Source organism: Vipera ursinii (assembly GCF_947247035.1).
Source record: "Vipera ursinii genome assembly, chromosome: 1".
NCBI lineage: Eukaryota > Metazoa > Chordata > Lepidosauria > Squamata > Viperidae > Vipera > Vipera ursinii.
Window position 1 is genome coordinate 95,252,992 of NC_139512.1, and position 25,859 is coordinate 95,278,850.

General features: G+C 37.6%; 1 protein-coding gene across 1 annotated transcript in view; it reads left to right on the top strand.

Moving 5' to 3' along the window:
- Positions 1-25,859, top strand: part of SPON1 (spondin 1) — a 316,530-nt gene that overhangs the window by 10,617 nt on the left and 280,054 nt on the right. The window contains exon 2 of the mRNA XM_083348787.1: positions 4,000-4,106. Within this exon, the coding sequence (XP_083204913.1) occupies positions 4,000-4,106 (107 nt within the window). The remainder of the gene's footprint in view (positions 1-3,999; positions 4,107-25,859) is intronic.

Consider the following 25,859-nt stretch of genomic DNA (forward strand, 5'->3'; position numbering starts at 1 on the left):
CAGTCATTTGTGAAAATTGCTGGTGTATTATATTGCATGGTAAAATGAGGCTGAGGTCAAACTTTAGTATTTAGAGCAGCGGTGTCAAACTGCCGGCCCACGGACGGTTTCATCATATCGAAGCCGCGCCCACCCTGTTGCTGGCAATGCAAAAAGAGTTGCAATATGTCACGACACGTGACGTGACGTGGCAAGTTTGACACCCGTGATTTAGAGATTAGCAACATTGTCTTTGGATATGCCATATAGACAACTATATATGTTTCATCCACACCTAGATAAAATCCCTTATTTAAAAAAAAACACAAAAAGCAACATCAGGGTAAAACATTGAATAAGCTTTGAACCAGAATTATGCTGCAGGGACAAAAATCTTCATATTGTCTGAAAAAGAAAATATTTTCTGATACGTTTATCGGAGTTGGCAAAATACTAAGGAGTAGAAGTCTCCCACCAAGGCATCATCATCATCATTGTTTGAATGTATAAAACTGAAGTTGGTCCAGTGAATTAGAACATTTTACAATTGCTCAGATGGTGTAGTATAGTACAGTGCTACACTATACATATATGCACAAACAGTGCAGTGTATATTTTTTATATTTTATTGATCTTTCTGTGAACTGCCCAGAATTATTGTATCTAGGATAGACAGACATATAAGTCAAGAAAGAAAGAAAGAAAGAAAGAAAGAAAGAAAGAAAGAAAGAAAGAAAGAAAGAAAGAAAGAGGAAAGGAAGGAAGGAAGGAAGGAAGGAAGGAAGAAACAAAGAAAGGAAGAAAGGAAGAAAGGAAGAAAGGAAGAAAGGAAGAAAGGAAGAAAGAAAGAAAGAAAGAAAGAAGGCTCCGTCCTGCAAAAACTTATAGTTACTGCTACAGCAGCAAGTCCAGCAATGAAAATGCACAACAGATTGCTTCTGATTGTGTCAATACTAGTCATATTAAAGTTAGGAAAATCCATCTTCTTTCAAGCTTTTCATCAGCTCATGTGCAACCTAGCCATCTAGGACATATCTGATGCTGCATTCCCAGGTCAGTTTATTCCCAAATTAGTGTAATGCTAAGCAAAGCAGAATTCTCAACCTTCAGCAGGAGTCCTTGACTATTATTAATATATGAAACTTCTTGTACTTTTGACAATATTGTAAGGTTCTTAAAGAAGGAGAAGATAAGATTGTGAACTTTAGCACCTCAGATTGTCATTGAGTGTGTTAGAGCTATTGTGGTTGAGTCATTCAGGTGTAATAGTTGTAATGTTGGACTAGAACTGAATGTATTCAGGTTCAATTCCTTATCTGGCTATGGGTGAGTGTATAAATCATGGTTCTTTTAAAATTACAGATTCAATAGTTTTTATCCAATACATTAAAGCAAATTTTATAGATTTGTAGAACAAGCTAAGCCAAAACCAAACAAGTTACAGCATGTCATAGTGTGATGTGAACTGAGCATTTTCTCTTTGAGAAAATGGTAATGGTGAAAGTGACATGTCGGCACCTTTTCATAACTAAAATCAGAAGTTAATGCTAACATAATGCATTTTACTTTGGTATTCTGTGATATCTTTATTCATATTTGGTTAGATGATTTATGTACACTAATTTTAATCCAGCATAAGAGCTTGAAGGTGGCAGTCTATTTCTTAAGCTGCCAGAACTACTGGCAGCAGGAAGTACAAGGCAATTAAGAGAATGTTTATTTTCAATAAGCACTGTTTTTTTTTAAAAAAATCCCATAATGTGACTGGTAAGTATGTGGCAGAGGATGCCACTAAGATTATAGTTTTATGCTCATTTTCCTGGGAAATACTTCATTGAACTTAATGGGGCTTATCTCTGGGGTACCTAGGCTAAAATGGGAGAACTGGCATTAGGTTCTCAATCTTTGTTATGAACATTTTGTCTCATGTATTTAGCCTTAGTCTTCCAAAGTATTGTGGAGTGTAGAATGCGAACTGTAGCACCTATTGGCATTATGGCTGTTGCAGAAACAGATGCTACTTCCTTCCTTCCTTCCATGGGCTCCAGGAAAATTTTTTGAGATCAAATCTGAAGCCCTGCTCATCTCTAATGCCTTCTGTTTCTTGGCAATGATTTTGTTGATAATGGCCATTTTGAGCTCTCTCATAAGAAAGTCTATGGAGATACTCAGTCATCCAGGTCATAGTTATCCCAAAGATGCTTTTTCAACTGGTCTTTCTTGTTTTCTTTAAAGATGTTTTTCTTCTCATCCAAGAAGCTTCTTCGGGCTCTGACTGGTTGGTGAGAATGAAGTTTTATATTCCTGCAGACAGCTGTTCATTTGCATTCTTTTAGCAAGTCATTAAAGCTACCTGGAGGCTTATCTGTGTCTTCGGGGTCACCTGAGTAGTGCAAATGGGTGTGGAGCCTTCTTGGAACTGCTAAAAGTACTGTGTTGTAGACCGAAGATAGATGATGTCAGATCCCTCCCCCTCTGTCAAGAGAAGGGTGTTCAGTTTTGACATAGATAGCCTTTTTCACCCTTCTTTCAAACCAGCAGTCCTCTCTGTCCACATTTTGATAAGCCTCCAGGTAGCTTTAATGACTTGCTAAAATAATGAAAGTGAAAAGCTATCTGCAGGAGTATAAATCTTTCCATTCCCCACCATCCAGTCAGAGCTGAAGAAGCTTCTTGGATGAGAAGTGAAATGTCTTCAAAGAAAAACAAGAAAGTCCAGTTGCCTTGTGAAAAAGCATCTTTGGGGTCTCATAAGAAAGCTTAAATGTTCACCATATTTCTGCTCGCTTTCAACTTCAGTGTACTTTCCACTAGAGAGAATAACCAGGGCTTAGTGAGGAAGAATGTTAGAAAGTTTGAAAATATGCCAATGGAAGCAATCTTAGTAACATGTGGCATGTCTAGAAATATACTTGCCTGAAAAGGGGTGCACTTAAATGTCTCTGTTATCAGAAGTAGTACTGTTAATTAAACTGTGTCCAGTTGTTCCTTGCATCTCATCAAATTTACTTAGGAGAATTAGGGGAGCATATTTGAAGGGAAATTCAGTTGGGAAAGAAGGAATCTGTTTAATTTATATTTGATGTTTCCTTTAAAAGAGCCATGGTGGTGCAGTGGTTAGAATGCAGTATTGCAGGCTAATTCTGCTGACTGCTGGCTGCCTACAGTTCGGCAGTTTAAATCTCAGTGGTTCAAGGTTGACTCAGCCTTCCATCCTTCTGAGGTTGGTAAAATGAGGACCCAGATTGTTGGGAGCAATACACTGACTCTGTAAACTGCTTAGAGAGGGCTGTAAAGCATTGTGAAGCAGTATGTAAGTCTAAGTGCTATTGTTAAAAGATGAGACTTGCTTTCTCCAAGTATACTACTACTATTCTCATATAGGGACGTCGTGGCTCAGTGGGTTAGGATGCTGAGCCTGTCAATCAGAAGGTCGGCAGTTTGGTGGGTCGAATCCCGAGTGCCACATAACAGAGTGAGCGCCTGTTACTCGTCCCAGCTTCTGCCAACCTAGCAGTTCGAAAGCACGTAAAAATGCAAGTAGAAAAATAGGGACCACTACGGTGGGAAGGTAACAGCATTCCATGCGCCTTTGGCATCTAGTCATGCCAGCCACATGACCACGGAGACATCCTCGGACATCCTCTTTGGCTTTGAAACGGAGATGAGCACCAGCCCCTAGAGTCGGAAACAACTAGCACACATGTGCGGGAGAACCTTTACCTTTACCTTTATTCTTTTTTCAGTTTATAAAGAAGAGGCAACATGAAGCATTTTACAGGGCCACAATATTTGTCCATCTTTACATCTTCTACTTAGACTAAAGGTATTCTCAGATGGCATGGTTTCCCTTTTTTTCAATTTTAGAAGAATCCATTGAAGACTCCATGCTTGAAGGCACCCAGATTTTGAGAATGATCAGTAACCAAGATGTGGATTTTTTGTTTTGTTTTTGTTTTTAAAAGAGGAAACAACTTTATGGATTTCAAATGTGATATTTTTCTTCCTTCCCTCCTACAGTAACACTATCTGCAGCCACACCAGCCTATTTTCGTGGATTTACATTGATTGCTTTGAAAGAAGGCAAAGAAGGAGACAAAGAAGAAGACCATGCTGGTACTTTCCAGGTGAGGAACAGTCTTTTGAACTATTGATTTAGAAATATGAATTAGAAGATGGCTTATGGGCTGGAAATAAGAGCCACACATTTCTTTATATACATTACCAATATCTTAAATTGTCATTATAACAATGAAATAGATATTATAGCTTTAGTCAAGTCAGATTAATATGAGAAAAGAACGGTAAGTAGGCTGTACAATTCAACAGGATGCTGTTATATTCTTAGATTTGCCTGTTTGCTTTGAAATCATTCCCACAGAAATTAGTGGGATTTTTGAATCCAAGTAAAGTATACATTTTGCAGCCTTAACTATTTCGTCAAACAAAGAATTTGGAGGTTGTCCTTGGTAGTCAGCAATTCCAAGTCCAGTTCAAATATTTGTTGACCTTTATTTTTCTTGACACCATTATCTTTTTTCCTGTATGTTCCAATATCTAGACCAGGGGTGTCAAACTCAATTTCATTGAGGGCCGCATCAGCATTGCAGTTGCCCTCAAGGGGCCGGGTGGGTATGGCCAGGGTGGGCGTGGCCTACTGGGTGGGTGTGGCTAGAGTGCGTATGGCCTACTGGGTGGGTGTGGCCAGCTCTACATCGTTCGCATCAAGGGTGCCTCTGGGGGCCTGGGCAGGAGTGGGACGGATCTGAGGGTCTCTGGCAGGAGGAGGGTCTCTGGGCCAGGGCCAAGGCAGTGGGGGCCGTTCCCTCACTGTTTCCAGGATGGCTTCGCAGGCCGCATGAAACCACTTCGCGGGCCGGATCTGGCCCCCGGGCCTTGTGTTTGACATGTCTGATCTAGACTATCAACTCTCATTTGATCATGATGAGGTTAACAAAACCTCTGCAGGAGATACCCAACTATCATCTTTTGGAAGTAAATCTGAATTAGTTCAGTGTGGCTTGCTTCCAAGTAAGTGCACAAAATCTGTACTTAGATATAATTGCTCAGATATAATTGCTCTTACAAATCTTAAGAGATTTCTGAGAAAACAATTGTGATACTGTGCTAGATATCCTAATGATGCCAAGCTTGAGCAAGAACCCAGAAAAGAGTTTGCATAGCAGCAAAAATGATTTCCTTCGGTGACAGATTAAGTGAGGATACTCTGCATATCTCACTTCTAGTGGATTAAGGAGGCAGGATGTAGAAATTTGAATCATTACAGCTGTTCTCACAAAGCTTTGATCAAATTAATATTTAGGAATGTTTTTAGTCACTGACTAAAAACCATGTCTACTTATCTGAAGTTGCAAATAAACATTAAAGAATGTAATATTAATTATTGACCTTAATATTACTAGTTAGGGTCAAGAACATGATGCATAGATAATCTCTTAATATACAATATGATCACTAATTAATCCTTAAAGGTTTGTGCATTCTGATATTTATGTCACTGTTCACCGCCCTGAGTCCTTAGGGAGAAGGGCGGTATACAAATCAAATCAAATAAATAAATAAATAAATAAAAGTATATTTGGGTGAATTCAGTCCACACATTACCGTATCTTCCGTTAAAATAGTCTTTGTTGACAGACATAAAACACATAGGATCAAAATATCAACTATTTTCTACTGTTCATTCCTTCCTCCCTTTCTACCTGATTTATATTCCTTTTATTAATTAATTAATTAATTAATTAAAATTAGCTAATACATTAATTATTAATTATAATCAATGGGTTATTAATTATTTAATTATGCATGTTAACTTAGCAGAAAAAAATACATTTGGGATGGAGTGGAAATTGGAGATAAAAATTTCCCCTGGAGATAAAAGATAGGGTTCAAAGAGTACTTTTTTCCCCATAAAGTTTCTTTTGAGTGTTTTAGAAAAGAGCTGGTAAGCAAAGGTAGACAAGTTCATCGAGGAATTACTCTACTAGTACCACAAAGCTCTGCCATTCATTTTCCTGTACTACACTGATTGAGACTTTACTGCTAATATCTTGCCTTTGATTTATAGTATATTTCTTGAGAAACTTTCTATTTTATTCTGTTTAGTCAGAATAAAGGGCGAAGGTAAGGGGTGTGACCTTTTGGAATAGGAATAAGTTACAGCCCTATCTAGGAAAAAAAAACCAGTAGTTTTGATCATGTCTCACTGGGAGCATAAAGTTTTCCTCAAATAAAGTATTTTATTCATTCCTTTTTTCTGATAAATTTGTGAAGGAAAGACAGAGTATTGAGATTCTGGGATATTCATTTTCCTTGGATAAGAATGTGGACTTGTCCAAATGATGTAGCTGGTTAAATGAGAATCTGATAATCTGTCTATTGTAGTTACAGAACTAGAAATAGAAGGAAAAATGGCTGGAGCACATTTTGACTGGATTTAGCCAATGGAAAGCAAAAACAAGATATCCTGGAAGGATGATGTCACTATGGAAGAAGCAAAAAAAAAATTGACTTAATCTTATTTGACCCATTAGCTGGAAAAAATCAATTTTGATTGAATTAGAATATGACCAAGAAGAAATAATAAAGCAGATTGGCAAAGTTTTATCCAGGTCTACTTATCATGCCAAAATATCCAGCAATTTTACAGATTCAATTAATGTTCAGGTTGCTTCTTTATTTTTCCTGATATTTTTTTTTAAAAAAATAACATTAACAAAGCATATCTCTTGATTCAGTCAGAATGACCTTTTCATCTTTTGACTGCCCTTTGGATGTTTTAAAATCCAAGCTTCATACTTGAGTCCAATAGGGGATAGTCTGCAGTCTGTGTAAAATTACCTATCATTTTCATTTTGCTATACACTGTACATGACCTGTTTCCTCTCTTGCTATTTCTTAGTGGAGTGCAAAACTGGAAATAACACTTCTGTTAGTGGAAGTTTTAATCTACACACACACACACACACACACACACACACACACACACACACACACACGGATGTTGACCCCCCTTTTTTATCATCGTGGTTTCCTTAATGTCCCCTTCCTACAAACACCCAATATTTTTTTCCTGTATTTTAATGTTGCCTGAGGCTGATAAGATGTGCTATTGATTAACTCAATCACAGGAATAAAAAAAAAAATTCCATTTTTTTCTCTTTTCTTTTTTCCTTCTTGCATAGTGAAGATAGGAATCAGTCCACCAGACACGATCCTATGAAATATATCACTGTAACTTTTATTATGCCTGTGATTTTTTTGAAATATCAGCATTTCACGAATTGTGGTGGCATGTAATGTTTGCTGGAATTTTCACTATAGCCTGCTTCTGTGAAAAATAGATGTGTTGTTGATGATAGCAATATTATCCACAGTTAATAATGTGGGGTTGGGAAGATTGGAAAAAGATTATTATTCTTACAGATTTATCATTACAAACAATTTTGTGACATGCTCTTAAGCACTTTAGAAAATATGTATCACTGAGTATTTCTGGAGAGCCACTAGAGGAGCAGATGACAGAAAAATTTTCATTGTCTCCTATTCATAATTTCTTTTTCCAGGTAGGACAGAATACAAATGCATTCTGAGCTTATTAGACATGCAGTTAATATATCTTATGTTACAAAATTCAGATAGTCTTGTTCTCACCTCCTTCTTCCTTTTCCATACATATTGTCCTTCTTTTCCTGTATTAGTATTATTGAACAATTACACATTTGGTCTCCCATATCGCTGCCATGGAGGTTTGGTAGGCGATAAACTGCTTATCCTAGACATCAGAAGAAGACAAATTATTCTGCCTATCATTTAACATCAAAGATAACCTCAGCTGTAATTTTTGGCAGGAGCCTGGCTTTGTATCTCATGATGGGAATATATGAAGAAATGATAATAAGTTCCCTTTTTCGCTTTCCTTTTCTAAAGTTAGGGAAATATTTTTTTAAAAAACCCATTAATATTGATAATTAGGGTGAAGAATGCCTTCTGAGCACTTTGTATTCAAGCTACTCAAGAGAGTTCTTCAGGATTATAGAATAACTAATATCAGCCCATTACTGAAAGTTACTTAATATGGTGCCAAAATTGGCTCTGCAGTGTTTAAATTTGCCAAACAAATGTGGCTGGGGAGAAAATGGCGTTATATATTTGTTGCCATCGAGAAACACATTATAAAAAAGGAAACGAGAGAAATAACTTGGATTATTTTATATGCTAATTGATGGGTGCAAATCTGTCACTTTTAAATAATATAGAATAAGACTTATTCAGTTTGTAGGGCATGTGGCATAGAAATCAGTGTATAAAAGGAAGTAAAGGAATAATAATATATAAAATTGAAATCTACATTTTAAAGAATTTTTTTATTGTGACCTTGTTATTTTTATAAATAACTCAAGGCAGCAAAGAGACCTTTTACTCCTTCATCCTCCTATTTTTCCCCACAACAACAACCCGGTGAAGTGAGTTGGGGTAAGTGAGAGTGACTGAAACAAAGTCACCCAGCAGGTTTTCATGTCCAAGGTGGGACTAGAATTCACAGTCTCCTGGTTACTAGCCTGGTGCATTGACCACTAGACCAAACTGGTTAACTTTTGTCATTGTGAGAACAACTGAGACCAGGAGATGTTGGTGTCTTTTACAAATGCTATTAGTATCCTAATGGTTGTTTGGCCGTGGCAAAAAGACCTCGAGACTTTCTTATACTTGTGGAGTCTTGCTGATCTCTGAGCTTAGTTGTTTGCCTGCAGATGATTGCCTTGCAATGATGGTGTTACCTAGTTGAGTAATGAAACTTCCGCAAGCAAACAACCAAGTGCAGAAATTACTAAGAACTGCATTGTTCAACCCTGAACTGCAAATATTCTTTTCTGATTCCCATGTTTTCCTTAAACCTGGCTTGAATCCTTCAAAGAGAGAGCTGCCTTTTAAGCAAAACAGAGGGGATGCTTTTGCTTTCCTAAGGAGACTAGCATTCAGGTCCTGCTGTTTTTCCAGACTTGATAGGTGGCCCCCACCCCAATTGATTGATGAGCTAGAGGCAAGATAAAATGGGCAACCAATCCACAACACTATTATTTCTCTTCCCCTATTCTTTTTATAACACTTTCCTCTTCCCCACCCCACCACCATACAGAGGGGTACTTCATTCTTTCTAGCAATTTGAATGGCTTGTTTGCAAATTAGACCAAGGATCTCACAAAATATGGCTGTATTGTTCACCTGGAGCTTAAGGTGGCTATCTCTGAAATCCAGCTTTGGTGCTTAAGCCAAAACCAGCTGTGCGGCCCTTGTTTTATTCCCCTTGGTTTTTTTCAAAGCGGGCATGGCTCTTAAATTCCCATTCTTCCTTCCTACAGAAGTGCCCCAGAAAAGGGGGGGAAGGAAGGGATTCCCTAGCTGAGGCGATAGCTTAACAGAAATTGGAACATGCCAAGCACATTAAGATTAGATCTGAAGCAAAATTAGGTCTATTTTGCTGCAAGATTTCTAACAGGATAAAAGTTTAGGTTGTGGTATAGATAAGTGGAAATTACATTATGCCCCTTGAACGAGTGACAGGGAGAAAGTTAACTGACACCATTATTAAATATAGAGTGATTTAAGCCTAATAAGACACGAAACAGCAGTAAAACAATATAGAGATAGGAGATGGTCACATTTGAAAAGTATGCTTTGTGAATTCAGTCCACTGAATTCAGTATGCTCTGATGGGATGAGAAGAGGAGGAAAAGTTTTGAACTAACTCATCACTTGATTGTTAGCAAGCACAAAGCAATGGGGTTCATTTTCTAAGTAACTTAATGATAATTTCTCCGTTACAATAAAATTGGTTTATTTCTTTCTTGCCACAGTTGGGTGCATTTCTACCATTAATATCCTATTGGTGGTAATATCCAATTAACTTCCCAGCAATGGCAAGAAAAGGAGATTTTCACAATGTCCTGGCCTTCAGGCCTGAGTCCATTTTCTGCATCTCACTCAATTCAACTCAGTTGACTTTGCCACCATAGAACTTAGATGAGAGTTGGCAGAAAAGGCCATTTTTTAAAATATCATCAAACGCCTCATGGATCTCAAGGGAGGGATAATTATTAAGCCATTTAATTAGTTTTATTATTCTGGTAAGAAGCTGAAATCAGCATTTTAATTGGCATTTTAAAAGTTTTTGCATAGCTAAATTCATACCTTTTGGGCATAAAACAGAAGGAATTGTCCTCCTACCTGCAAACACTCTGGTAAGGGCTCTTCCTGGAATTAACACCTGGCTCTAATCCCTGCATTCATTAAAGATTTAAGTGCCCTATTCTCTGCTATATAGTCTTGCATTGCCATTGCCCTTGTCCTGTTGCTCTATTCACTAGATGAAAAGTGAGTGTCTATAAGTGATGCATTAAACTTAAGCTATGATAGGTTGCCATTATTTTGCAAGCAGTTTTCTATAGGAAGCTCTTTCTTTTTTTAAGGAACCGGTAGGCTTGGGCATGTTTAACTGCAGCCATGCAACTGGGAGATGGCATTTCAAGGCAGCTGTCTCAACAGCTGTATAGCTACCACAGCACTGATACGGCCTTCCTCAAAGTGTAAAGTCTGTAATGGTCTGATGCCACCACCACCGCCGCCGCCTTTTAGAGGATAATGCAAATTAATTATCTCCTTCAGTGTGATAAGACAAATTTGTTTGGGATTCTCATAAATTGTCTTACCCTAGTAGCATCGCTGATTATCCCACCATTCATCTGATGCTAAGGTCTCTTTCCATTCTCCTGAGAAAATTGATGACATTTGGGACAAGATATGGGGAAGGGATAGGTAAGTAGTAGAATCGGGATGAAATGTAAGCATGCCACTTAATTTTAAATTAGAATTGAATTTTGTACAATCTTTTAACTCTACTGTACTTTGCAAGCACCTTACAAACCATGATGAGGATGGACAAAGGTGGTTTTTCAGCTGGAATAGAAGTGGAAGAATGCATAGGATTTGTATCACTTGAGTTCCCCTTTCTAAGTACATGAAGTCATCTGATCCCAGCTTCGGAAAGAGGAAAGCCCTCCTACTCCCCTGTCCTTTACCAAGAAGGTGTTCCACTTAGGTTTTGATTGAGCTCCTTCTTCAATCCTTTTCTCCCAAACTGCATTAGCTAAAGTTACTCTGGAACTCCCCATTATATTCCCCATGAAGAGTCCATTGCTTCATGTTTGGGACTTAGGAAGCTTATGTATGATGATATGTAGTGATATACTGTACAGCAGAATTCAGGGGGAAAAAATCAATGTAAATGTTTACATTAAACTCAGAGCATATTAAATTAAAAATCTTACCATTTTCTACAAATATAAACACACACACACACATATAATATAATCTATTATTGAGTTATTTTTTAAAAAAAAACATGTTAAAGTAGGATATTAATTTGACAACAGGTAAAATGACAAAATGGTGCCGCTTTAATGTCATATCTTACTGGCTTCCAACTCATTTTCAAGTTTTTATGATCATTGATTGATTGATTGATCTATTCATTCAACTGCATGGCTATTCAACTATGTAGATCTTTATGGGCTGGTTCCACATTATCGGAAGGAATGTTTCCTCCCATATCTTAAGATTGACCTCAGGAACCCTGCCAAAAGTGCTCTCTTGTGTTGATTTGTAGCAAGTGGCAGCCAGGAATTACTCCTCTCCTTGGTACCTTCATTCTCAATGAGACACAACTTGCACCAATTTTATTATGTTTCCAGTGGCAGTCAAGGATGTTTTATCATCCAGGCCTTTTGCAGTGTTGAAATAGAGCATACCAAAAATATAATCAATCAATAAATTAATGAATTTTTGTTTTTAAATGCCACAACCGAGCTTTATAAGCAATCTGTGCCTGCTGGCTATGCTGTTATATATTTTAATCGTTGTTTTAGTTTTTTCAAAAAAATCAGACAATTAAAACAAATTAGTTCTATATTTAGAACCCCATAATGCTTTTTCACTCTGGAGAAACCCTGAAGGGAAATATATATATTGTAAAATGAAATTAAATACATTGAGTTTAAATTTCCCCCATGTACTACAGTGACTTGAGAATATCTGGTCCTAGTCAGAGAATATAAAAATTTATGCTTGATAGGGTGCGCTGTTATTAATAGAATGTTCTTCTTAATAAACAGTGTCAAAACTTAGATTTCCAACTAATAGTCCAAAGGGAGACATACTAAAGCTTTTTGAGCTATGGCCTCAAAAAAGTAATAGTTTTAGAACTTCACAAAGTTGGCATATCCATCTGAGCTAGATGATAATGCTTGAGACCTGATCTACAATCTTTAGGAACGGTTAATGGCCTTTTTTGCAGTGTGATTTACTTTTAGATATTCTGGAGGTTAGGAGATCTGGTCACCCGTCATTAATCATAAATCAAAGAGGTCTTGATCTTTTAAAAATCCCAGCTGTTCATGCATCTGTGTACAAAAGCTGAGAAGCATTTTTATTCCTTTTTTAGCATGCTCAGTTTTGCTGCCCCATTTTTCATGGGATTAAAGGTTCTTTGCTTGTTAATTGGTTAAAAAGAGCTGAAAATGGAGAATGTTATCTCAGTAACATAATTGTGGAAACAAGCAACATTATAAGAATTAATCTGAAAACAGATCTTCAGAAACATGAAGAAATTGCAGTGATGGTCTTCTAAATAAAACAGGATTAGCCAATGCCATCTGGCATTCTGGGTCTCTAGAGAATGATAATAATTGAATGAGAGAGCACATACTTCATATACAAGATGTCCCAGGCTAAATTCTTAAATTCCAAGAAATTGTAGATCACTAGGAGAACCACTGCCTGACAGTATTGACAATATTTAGCTAGAAGGAATACTAGCTTGATTTGGTATAATGCAGTTCCTTTCGTTCCTGTGTTCTTGATTTTTTTTTCATTATAGTTACATTTTAAAATAAATATTCAATTGCAAATCTTCCCAAATCAGCAAAATATATAGAAAATAGCTTTTGGTCCGTTTCCAGCCTCTTTTAGTCCTGAAGATCTCCAGGTAATTTTTAACAAATTTCAAACCTCAGAATTTTTCAAAATGCAGTTATCTACTGTATTCATATAAATGACTCATCTAAATCACAACAATATGGTAACAACATATTAGGCAAAATCCTAAATATAGTGGTTCACAACCTGTGGTCTGTGGATCCATGGGGGTCTGTGATGTCATAAGAGGGCTTGAAGACATATGATGATCTGAATTTTGAGTTAAGTCTTGGGGTCCGTGGCCATGGTACATGACCACGAAAGGTAAAAGAGGGTCCTTGGTGAAGAAAAGGTTGAGAACCACTGGGATAGATGGATATTGGATGGAGACCATTCTATTGGGAAGTCTGAATAGAAAGATTTCACCTTTATCACTCATATATTTAGAGCAGGGGTATCAAACTGCTGGCCCGTGGGCCGGATGCGTCATCAGGAAACCGCGCCCACCCCATTGCCTACAATGGAGAAAAAGCTATAATATGTCGCACGACATCACATGACGTCATGAGTTTGACATGTCTGATTTAGAGGCATTGTCATCTTTCTGGCAAATTTGGATGGCTGTTTTTCTGCATAAATACTGGCAAATTTTAGCCCTTCCATTACAACTTGTTCTCCTGCAGGATCAATTTAAGATTTAAATTACTTGCACTTATTTAGCTCTATAAAATAAGTTCTGGAAAAAACTTTGTGGCCCACTGATGTCATATTCTTAATGGCTGATTTCCATTTCCTATTTTTCTAGATGATTTGGTTATTCAGTTTGTGCTACACAGAATCCTAATTCTTCCCTGTGTCAACAGTGTTTCTTCTCTTGATGTAATCAGGAGATGTCAGCAGCATGCTTCTATTTCACTCCCCTGTGTCTCTAATGAAATATTGATTGGTATGTGTCCTACGGCTGATCTTTGATGAACTGTACTGCCTATTCCCTTGCTGTCTGAAAGATGTCTTACAATGTAAAGCTTTAATGTTTTTTTTGTTTTTCATCTGTAACTGGTTCCTAGCCTATTATATAACATATCCAGGGATGCCCTTCTTTTCCAGAGAATGACATTATGAAGCTGGTTTTGCAGAAGAAGACCACTCTGGACTAATGAGACTATGTAAAATAGTAAACACAGAAAAGGCCTTGTTTTCCCTCAGAATAATCCTCATACTCACAGAAAGAAAGAGAAGCTAGGTCAAGAGGGGGAAATACTGAAAGGAGTGTTTGCACTGATACAATGCAAGCTGCACTATGCCTCCTTAAGTAACACCAGCTGCCTGCAAATTAGTGCAGGTTCGAGTCCCACCAGGCTCAAGGTTGACTCAGCCTTCCATCCTTCCGAGGTAGGTAAAACGAGGACCCAGATTGTTGGGGGCAATAAGCTGACTTTGTAATAATGCCGCTTGGCTGGGGCCGAAAGCCCTAATAAGCAAGCATTTACATAGAATGAAGGCTATTGCTAAGCACATTGCTTTGTGCTTAAATTGTAAGCCGCCCTGAGTCTTCGGAGAAGGGCGGGATATAAATGGGATTAAAAAATAAAATAAAAATTAAAAAAGATATACCTTCGCATACAAATAAATGGAGCCTGAGAATAATGGTGCTTTTATTGCTTTTTAGAGTAATTGTATTCAATTAAGTTACAATTAAAAAGGTAAAGTGTAAGTTTAAAAAGGGGAAAAAATAGAAAGTGCAGAAAAGGAAAAAGTAGAAAATAGAGAAGATGGAAAAAATAAGAATATGGTAAAGAAAAATAAAAGAAATATATAAAAAAATGTTTCCCCCCTTTATCACAAGTATAAATAATTTCACTAATCTTACCTTCTCTTAAAATACAATCAATGACCTCTTCTTCCCATATTTCATCTCTTACCTATAAACAAATCCTTAAAGTCTCATCATTCAGCAAAACTCCATCTAGGGTTGTCCAACATACATAGCTATTTAAACCTCAGTCATTCCTTTATATTCGTTTCCTTTTAACAATCTTGTTCTCTAATCCTTTCAAATAGTGTTCTAATACTTTGTTTCTTTTCATGGTTTTTCTTTTCTCCTTCCTTACAACTTTAACAACTCTCTTTTGTAAATCTAATACAGAGAAGATATCAAAATAACTCTCTGGGTTTGTTATTTGTGTATCTCTACTATCAAGACATCAGACAGTTTCATTTATATATCCAGTGTGGCATCTTTTTCCATATCATTCTTGTTATCTGTATCTTTTACATCCACTTTCAGATCAATCTCAGTCTTGGTCAGTAACATCTATTCTTCTTCCATAACATCTTTTATACACAGTGAATCTATAGAGGCAGATACTCTTAAAATTAACTTCTGGGACCATTGTACACAAATATCTTTCAGTATGGCCAATCTTAAATATTTTGTTCCATTCAGCATTAGTCAATCAAATTTAAGTGTTCTTCTTCTTTAATTGTAATATTTAGTTCCTTCTGGTTGTCTCTAGTGTCCAATCTTCAAAGTCTTATCCTATCATGTTTTCCCCTAAAAATTTAAAACAACAGCATTTTCCCATGGAAGTCTCTATAATTAATTTTGACATCTTATTTCAAATCCATCTGGATTTTAAAAATCAACATTTTAATCACCTTTTTGTTGTTTATTTAAAAAAGGGTTTTTTTAATCTATAAACTTCAGTTAAACATCTCCCTCACTAACAATTGAAAGAAACTCACTCAGTATTTTCAGACTTATTGATCCACAAGTTCCTAAATAGCTGAAAAGCAATCAACAAGTAATTTCCAAAAATGACTACAAAAAGAAGTAAGCAAACCCAGTGGCCATTTGAAGGGCTGAAGATGGTTTGAGAAGCATTGTTATTCCTTCATCTTCCCAGAACTCTAAACCAGCTGATGACTATTATTTTGCAGTTTCCTAATGGGGGCCAAGGGTCTGGAATACTTGTGGCAGTCTCAACTACTCTGCTTTTCAGAATCCTCTGAATTTCTTTCAGAGAGGAATTACAAAGAGTTGGTCTACTCACTTTCATTATTTTGATGAAAGTGCTGAATCCTGCAAATGCCTCCATAGGAATCCCTCAAGCTGTGTAAAAAAGGATCGGTAGTGCTAATGCAAAAAACATCTTGGGACAATTAAAAGTTGCATGAAAAATGAGAGATGCTTTTTTTGGGTACTATTCTAAAGGTGAAAGTGGGAGAAAGGTATTAATGTGACGGAACACTAGAATCTTACCAGCCCAGAGTCACCTTGTAGGAGAGATGGGCAGCATAGGAATTTTAATAAACAAAAAAATAATAATGTAGATAAAAATAACTTGCTATTTTCAATTGACAAGAGAAAGATCCCAAGATCTGAAATTACAGTAATTTTGTAAAGTATTCTGTTAAATAAACCCTTCCTAACAATTTGTAACTGATAACATAAATCCTTCTTGGAATAAACTTTATGTTTACATGGGAAAGTAATTTCTAGTCAATATCTGAAATGGTTTTCCATAGTTGCCTGTTTTCAATATTTCATACTTCTGTGCTTTCTTATAGAGATGTATTGGACAGCATGCTCTTTCTGATACATTAAAGATATTGAAAATTGAAAATAAGGCATACATGTAACCCCATGTGCCTTCTTTGAGCATTTTCATGTGTTGCTACATTTGCCTTCAGGCTATAGACTGTAAAACTAGTGCAAAGGACCTCACTTCATCTTTTTCTAAAAGGTTGCAGTCAAACTATGGGTAAGGTTACAGTGTAAAATGGATGAGGCCATGACATAAAATAGAATCTTAATATAAATGAGGCAAGGGCGAAAAATTAAAAGCAGACAAACAAAAAGGCTGATCTTTAAGCTTGCCAGGCTTTTAATTATTAATTGAGTTTTAGAATTAGCAGTATTTAGTTTTTAATCATTTGCATTTTTATGTTGGTTTTTTGCCCTGAATACTCAATGGAATATAAATCTATGAATAAAGAAAACTGTAGTCTTAAGATTTATTTATTTATTTATTTAAATTCCATTTATATCCCGCCCTTCTCTGAAGACTCAGGGCGGCTTACAAGCTTAGCAGTAGCCTTCATTCTATGTATATGCCTGCTTATTAGGGCTTTCACACACACACCCCAAGCGGCATTATTACAAAGTCAGCTTAATTGCCCCCAACAATCTGGGTCCTCATTTTACCTACCTCGGAAGGATGGAAGGCTGAGTCAACCTTGAGCCTGGTGGGATGCAAACCTGCACTAATTGCAGGCAGCTGGTGTTACTTAAGGAGTGCACTCCAAATTCCCGTGGCCCTCTCACTGAGGAATGGTACATGGGAATGACCCTGGGACAGAGGAGAAAGAACTTGAAAGGTTCTGTTAATGTAACTTTACCGTAAAAGCAGAGCAAGTATTCATTGTTGTGCTTCTTGTGTGGACTACCTCAAAGGGCTAACATCAGTCTTGAAACTCAAATAGTTTTCGTCCCCTCCTTCAGAAAATTAGAGAGGGTCCTTCTAGAGCCCTTACCACATGCCCTCTGCCTCTGTGGATTGAGATTCTTTTGCATGATGTTGGGCTAACCTGCAGCGCTTTCTCCAGTGTCTCAAAGTCATTCCCACATATTATTGCACATTATTAAAACACAGTGGCACAAGAAAGAGATGTCCTGGAAGCTAATAGTTTCCTACTCTAGAATAGTCAGTGGAAGAAAGAAAGCTGTTGATAGCCATGGAAGTTTTTTTTCCTTATAAAAATCCTTGCATCTGGGGAAAGAGTGAATATCTAGATGGAATAGATAGAAGCGATAGTTTAAAATTTCTATATTGTGGGTGATGTTCAGGGCTACTCCCAATGACTAGTTGTACAGTTACTAACAGTAGTAACAGAGAGATTTTCTCTATGGAATCTCTCCCTAACCAGATCCTTCAAGTCTTCCAATAGTGCACCCATCAAGTTGCATGAGTACAGGTAGGGGCTAAGCACGCAGCCCAGCTCACCACAGGGCTGCGTGCTTAGCCCCTACCTGTAGTCATTGTACACATACAATTGTGTATTGTCTGACCTATCTACTATGATAATTAAGTTCGCAGATGATACCACCATAGTGAGTCTTATTACAGGTGAAGATGAAACAGGGTACAGGGGGGAGCTACAAAAACTATCAATTTGGTGTTTAGAGAACATCTTGCACCTGAACATCGGCAAGACAAAGGAGATGGTGCTAGACTTCTGGAGGAAAATAGAGGAACCTGCCCCACTTTACATCGGGTGGCGGGGGCTGTGTGGAGAGAGTTTCCTCCTTTAAATTCCTGGGAGTCTTACCTCTGTGAAGATCTTACCTGGAAAGTCAATACAACCCAGGTGGCCAGAAAGGCCCAACAGAGACTCCACTTCCTCAAAGTCTTGCCGAAGAAAAGGGTAGAACAATGGCTAATGACCTTCTTTTACTGGTCTACTATAGAGAGCATCCTCTCACACTGTATTGTGTCTGGCCTTACAGCTGCGGATAGGAAAGTATTACAGAGGTGGTGAGCACAGCACAAAACATTGTGGGCTGTCCCCTGACACCACTGGATGACATTGCCAGGGCTCGCTGCCTTGGAAGAGTGAGAAAAATTCTCAGGGATGACTCACACCCTGGTCAGTACTTCTATACTCTCCTACCATTGGGTAGGAGATACAGGAGTATAGTCAGCTGTACCAACAGGCTGAAGAACAGCTTCTATCCATGGGCTGTCAGGCTCTTGAATGGGAAATAACTTTATGTATGATTGACTTGGGAGGCCAGTGTGTCATGCAATTAGCTCACATGGTGTAACAAGATGGTGGGTTTGTTGTCACTGTGAGCTGTAGTGGGGGTGCACGAAGGGAGGCTCAGCCAATCTCAATGTATACATGGTTGTACTTTGACAATAAAGGTTCGTTCATTCATTCATTCATTCATCCATCCATTCATTCATTCATTCATTCATGGCCAGGCTGCAGATAATTATAAGCCATAAACAGTGGCTGGGCTCACAAAATATGCCAAACTATGGTGTAACTAACACAGTGTGAGAACCTATCCAAAATCTGATAAATCTATTATTTCTTATATTTTGTTCTCGGCAACCAGATTTATACCAAAGTCCACTGGTTAAATTTGCAAATATAATCAATATAACTTTTTTGAAATATGCATATCAGGGGTCCCCTGCCACCAGCCCACTACTGGGCCTTAAGCTGTTCAGAAATAGGCCAAGGAAGTGGTGGACGAGCGATGCATCCCTACTTTCGTGAGCAGCAAGCAAGCACATGCACGCACATGTGTTTCATTTGTGTGAGTGGCTAGCAGGCATGCCCACCACTTGCCCACCAGTCATGTGGAACCATCCCTTCTGCCCTCCCTCCCCCACTGGTCCATAAAGCCAGAAAGGTTGGGGAACTATGATGTACATTATGTGAGCTGTTTCTCCATTTATACCTAAAGAGTAAGCAAAAAATGGACCACATAGATAATCCTGTGTTCTCTTTAACTAGTTATTTTGTTTTGTTATATATCAGCTCAAAGAGTCAGATTAAAATATAATCATAAAATATAAAGCCTAGCAATTAAGAATTTTTTTAAAAAAGAAATGGATAAGCACAAACATTTGTGTTGTATGTTAGCTTAGATGGCAATGATCCACAGTCTTGTTGTTTTAGTGGTTAGATGTCTTACTGCTGTCACACAGACAAATACACCTATCTGATTTGGGATTTTTTCAAATACTAGGCAAATTGTTTTCCACAAGAACTAAGTGATTTGATAGTAATGTATACCTGAACTCCAGAAGCAGACACTGACTGACAGCAATTAACATTAGTGCAGTAACTCTGCAATCCAGGGATGTTGCCTGTTTTCAGAAAAGTTCATGCAACTTCAGCTATCAGATACATTTAAGTTGCAATTTCTAGACACCTACCCACTTGCCCATAAAAAAAGCTACTGAACTGAATAACTTTTATTTTTGAGTAGGTAGACAATGGATTATGTAGCTGGTGGTTGGCTTAATCTGAAATAATAGTTCTAAGCCTGTGTTGTTCCACATATTTATAAAATAATCCATCATATTAATGAGTTCTGCCATGGTCAGCAATCAGGAAGAAGAATATCAACACAGATGGCTCAGATAACTGCACATTCCTAGATTAGAATAGGATAAATCAAAGGCATGGGTAGAGAATGGGGTTCATACTATTCAGATATGCAGAAAGTATATCAGGCAGCTTCAAAGATAGCAAATATAGACTTAGGATAGATCACAGGTCTGCAACCCGCGGCTCCGGAGCCACATGCGGCTCTTTCAGCTGTCTCCTGCGGCTCCCAGTCCTCTGCCATGTGCAGTCCAAAAAAAAAAAGTGGGACTAAAAAAGTTCAACCAATCAATTCAAATATGCAGGGTAAGTGCATATCTCGCCTTGGCTCCACTCTTCAGTCAAACCCTGTTCTGCACATGCACGCATGTACGTGCATGCGCACACATTTTTTTGCGGCTCCCAGTTTTTCCTTTTGTGAGGTTCCGAGTGGCTCTTTCACTGTTTCAGGTTGCTGACCCCTGGGATAGATCAACAGAAGTAACAAGATCAAGAGAAGCCATTTTATTGCCCAGTCAGCATCTCAAATATCATGTGAAATTCTGGGCATGATATTTTGGGAAGAAATGAAAGAGAGACATGAAAACAAGTTGGTAATGGGTCTGGAAAGAAAAAAAAAACTTAAGAAAAAACTTAGTGACACCAAGTATAGTTTTTCTGGAGAAAAAAAAAGCAGAATCCAAAGAGACACAATAGCCTCTTTATCTGAAGGGCTACTATGTTCAGAATGTTTTGAGAAGGCCAGGAAAGAAACTGTGTTTAAATTACAAGGAAGTAGATTTCAGCTGAAATTAGAAAGTAATTAAATTAAAGTAAATAAATTAAAAACTAATCCTAACAGTAGTAGCTGTTCAACAATAAGACAAGCTGCCTCTGAGATGTTTCCCCACCCCCTTGTAAAATATATTTAAACACAGACTGGATAATCATCTGTTCAAGGTACTTTAATGATGGATTCTTGTATTGGATTGGATGATCCCCAAAGTCTCTCCAAACCATTAGATTATATGAGCCTGAGTTTTAACATATTAACATAAAATGCAGAACAGAGATTCTGGATTTTTCAAGTCCGTAACCAACTTGGATCCAGTAGCCTGCCTTTTACATTTCTTTTTTGTTGTTGTTTTGTTTTGTTTCCCTTCTCTTCCCCTTTCCTTCCTTCTACTTCCCCCAGCTTTGGAAAACCTTCCCAAGGGAGCTTTTTTTTTTAAGGCAGTATGTTGTTGTTGTTAGTTGCGAAGTTGTGTCCGACCCATCGCGACCCTATGGACAATGTTCCTCCAGGCCTTCTTGTCCTCTACCATCTTCTGGAGTCCATTTAAGCTCACGCCTACTGCTTCAGTGACTCCATCCAGCCACCTCATTCTCTGTCATCCCCTTCTTCTCTTGCCCTCAATCTTTCCCAGCATTAGGCTCTTTTCCAGGGAGTCCTTCCTTCTCATTAGGTGGCCAAAGTATTTGAGTTTTAGCTTCAGGATCTGGCCTTCTAAAGAGCAGTCAGGGTTGATCTCCTCTAGGACTGACCGGTTTGATCGCCTTGCAGTCCAAGAGACTCACAGGAGTCTTCTCCAGCACCAGAGTTCAAAGGCCTCAATTCTTTGGCGCTCAGCCTTTCTTATGGTCCAACTTTCACAGCCATACATTGTAACTGGGAAGACCATAGCCTTGACTGTACAGTATACAGTATACAGAAATATAAAAACAAATAGTTGAAAATGACTGGATATTTGAAAATTATGCTGTGATGGAGATGCATACTGTTTAAAGAACTTTGATACTGTTTAAAGAAAACTGCTCTGTTGACCTTTGCAAAACTTTTAGTGCATTTCATAACAAAGTCAGCAGCCAGAAAAAAAACCAGAAAGCTCTTTTGTTTTGTTCTCCTTAAAAAAAAAAGCTTCTCTTCTTATTTGACTTGATAGAATGCTTTTGAAATCCAGGAACATTTTCTGTTCTTTTTAATGGCTTGTAATGTAACATACACTGGAGGTGGCAATTTATAAACTGAAAGTTACAAGTCTCGCCATAGCATGTAGGCAAGCATTTCAGAACAACTGAGGATGTTTACGGGATTGCAGCCAAAGCAGATAAAGTGCTTACACATGTTTTGTGACCCTGTCTTTGGATATGTCAGACAAGTATTTTTAGACGAGAAAAAAAGGCATAACAGTGGTTACAGCTCAGATTCATCATTGTAGAAACGTCAATGTGAAACAACCAAGAACAGAAGGTGACTAGGCATTGTAACATGGTGGTAAACACTGGTATCCGAAGCTAACCATACGCTAATGATGCCAGAAGGATGAAAACTATGATGGGATGTCAATGCAATCTCTGCCCTTTTGTACTTTTATCACAACACTACACACAAGAATGGCAGAATTTTCATCATGACACATTCACCATTTACTTCCTTTCTCCCTTTTCGGTGGATGTGCCTAATGGTCAAGCAAAGAATTTATATGCAAAGGGTTCCAAGTTCAATTCTTGCTATCTACAGAAAGGGCTGGAAAAACCTTTACCTGAAAAGCTAGAGAACCCATGTTTGTAAATAAGAAAAGTGCTAGATAAGATGGATTGAGGCAGTTTCCTAGCATTCTCCTAGGAGCTGCCATGCATTGTACTGTCAAACAATGGATGACCATTGTCAGGCTTCACACTCTAGCCTTGGTGGTAAATCAGAGCTCTTCAGATACTTATCCCCTTCATTGGCTATGGCAGGAAACTTAGTTACATTAGAAGCGATCACACACAAGAATCAAGATCACTGTTGATTGCTTGTTGCAATATAAATAAGTCGAAACCATTATATGTGGGTATGCACAAATATGCATGTGTATCTCTTTCTCTCTTTCCTCCCCGCCCTTCTGCTATTATCTGCCTGAATTAGTTCAGTGCAGGATGAATGGCATGGACTGCAATCTACCATACTGGTTCAATGTACATTAGTAGGTAAAGTCTAGAAGTGAAAGAGAGTGAGGGGCTCAAAGTCACCCAGCTGGCTTTCATACCTAGGACAGGACTAGATCCTCCCTGTTCCTAGACTAGCTTCTTAATGACTATACTACATTGGCATGCATGTGTATATGTTTGTATGTAACAAAATTTAGGGTTTAAAACTGTGCCTTCTTCCTCTGCTTTTTGTGAGTATGCTTTTAATTCAAGCTGGTGAGTACTTAGGAAAACTCTTGACAATGTTGGAAAGTAGCTGATGTATTCATTAATCTCCATCTGTATGTTTTAAAATCTTACATCCCTCACTGGATTCTGCCATTCCCAAGGAGGAGAAGAGAAGATGTTAATTTGCTATCCTTATCCATTTGTTGCAAGGGTGTTTATTTCAGCCTGCCTGGATGGCGTCATTAGACCAGGGAAAGAACCTTTGAACTGAGAAGAACAAAGAAAGGGAAGGGGAGGAGAGATCTGGTTTGTATCTCCGATTAGAATCTGAAAGGGAGGAAGGAAATGTCGTAAAGGCATGGAAGATCCCTCTTCCCTTGGAAGGTTTTGACACCTGTACCTTAATTGATCCGGGACTGACCAAATGGACTGAGGGGAGGGGGTTTCACTCAGAGACACTTTAAAAGTACCAACCTGTAACACAGTTTTCAGATCCTGTCTAGATTTCCCACTGACAATTATGTTTTAGTAAAAGTTCCTTTTTGGACAATTCTGTCTCCAAGAGTTCTTCTTTCTTCTTTCCTAAGACGTGGATTGGGGTGGGACCTGACTCTCTCTCTCTATATATATATATCTATATATATATCTATATATATATCTATATATATATCTATATATATATCTATATATATATCTATATATATATATCTATATATCTATATATCTATATATATATATCTATCTATCTATCTATATATATATATATATATATATATATATGTGTGTGTGTGTGTGTGTGTGTGTGTGTGTGTGTGTGTATGTATATATGTATATATATGTGTGTATATGTGTATATATATATATGTATATATATGTGTGTGTATATGTGTATATATATGTGTGTGTGTGTGTATATATATATATATATGTATATATATACATATATGTGTATATATATATATATATATATATATATATATATATATATATATATATATATATATATATATCCAACACTCAAGATATATATGTTTGTGTGTGTGTGGATAGATAGATAGATGGATAGATAGATAGATAGATATAGATATAGATATTTAGATAGATATAGATAGATATAGTGTATGTATATGTGTGTGTGTGTACACACACACATACACATATATACAGACACACACATACACCAGTTTGTTATTTTTCATATTAAATTTATGAAGGTTATATTTTAAGAATATGCCTATAAATCTTTACATGCCATGACCATATGCTAATAATAGCTGATCCAGAATGATAGATGTACAATTTTCACAATATAATTCTAAGAACATGCATTGTGTATGCAAGCCTGTTATTATCTCCAGCTGGCTTAAATGTCCATGAAATACACAGACACCTTTTGCATGATTTATAATTCCAATCTGAATCATTGTTGCAGATGGCAAGCACAATTGGTTCAACTGTGCAACAGATTTTGTCCCCAGTTGTCATTTTCCCTTTTGAAACTTATCTCTCAAATCAATTCCTTATTCATGACACTAATAAACAACTGTGAGTATTAGCTTGCATAGTGAGATTTATTGTTATATCATTTCCAAACTCTTGAGGTTCAAGAAAATATATTGTTATCAAGAAATATTTACTTTCCTTTAAGGAAAGTAAGAACAGAATAGATTCCGTGTGAATGCCTGTAAAACTGACTGTGAGGATTAAGATGGTATTTTTATTGCAACAAAGGAATCCTAGATGAACATAATTCTATTAACTTGGGCTATAGCTGGAAGACTTTCAATACCACATTTTGTTGAATGAAATTTCTTTGAAAAAAGCTGAGAAGTTTTATATACAATATAATCAAAAATGTAACGTCCCATCATCCATGGAATTTAAACTATACAGCAATTGCATTGATATGGCAGGTATGCTAAGATTTTCAAAGCTAGAGTTTGTATGGTTGTCACCTCTCTAACATTTATATGCATTTATTACCTGGAATAGAAATTGCATCATTTTGAAGATGATCTTCAAAGTGAGGCAAACACTTCATGAATTCAAAGACAGTTGCAATGTATCCCAATCAGAGAGAAAAGGATTTTATTTTATTTATTTATATTTATTTATTTATTTTATTTAGTTATATTTATATACCGCCCTATTCCCTGAGGACTCAGGGCGGTTTACAGGGAATTAAAAATCCAAAATACAAAAATTATGAACCAAATTAAAAAATATTAAATTAACCCTGTAGTCAGTTAAAAAGAACCCCAAATTAAAAATTCCTCCTCAGTCTGGGCCCAAGAGCTCAAAGAGCCAGGTCTTCAGGCCCCGGCGGAATGATCGGAGGTCGGGGGCAGTCCTCAGCTCCACCGGCAGCTGGTTCCAGAGGGCAGGCGCTCCCACTGAGAAGGCCCTATCCCTGGGTGTCACCCGCCGGCAATCTCTCACCGGCGGAACCCTGAGCAGACCCTCCCTGTGGGAGCGCACTGGGCGAAGGGCGTTTGATGCCGGCAGCAGGTGTTCCCTCAAATATCCCGGACCCAGGCCATGTAGGGCTTTATAGGTGATAACCAGCACCTTGAATTTCACCTGGAGGGCAACCGGAAGCCAATGCAGCTCGCGGAGTAGAGTTGTTACATGGGAGTATCGGG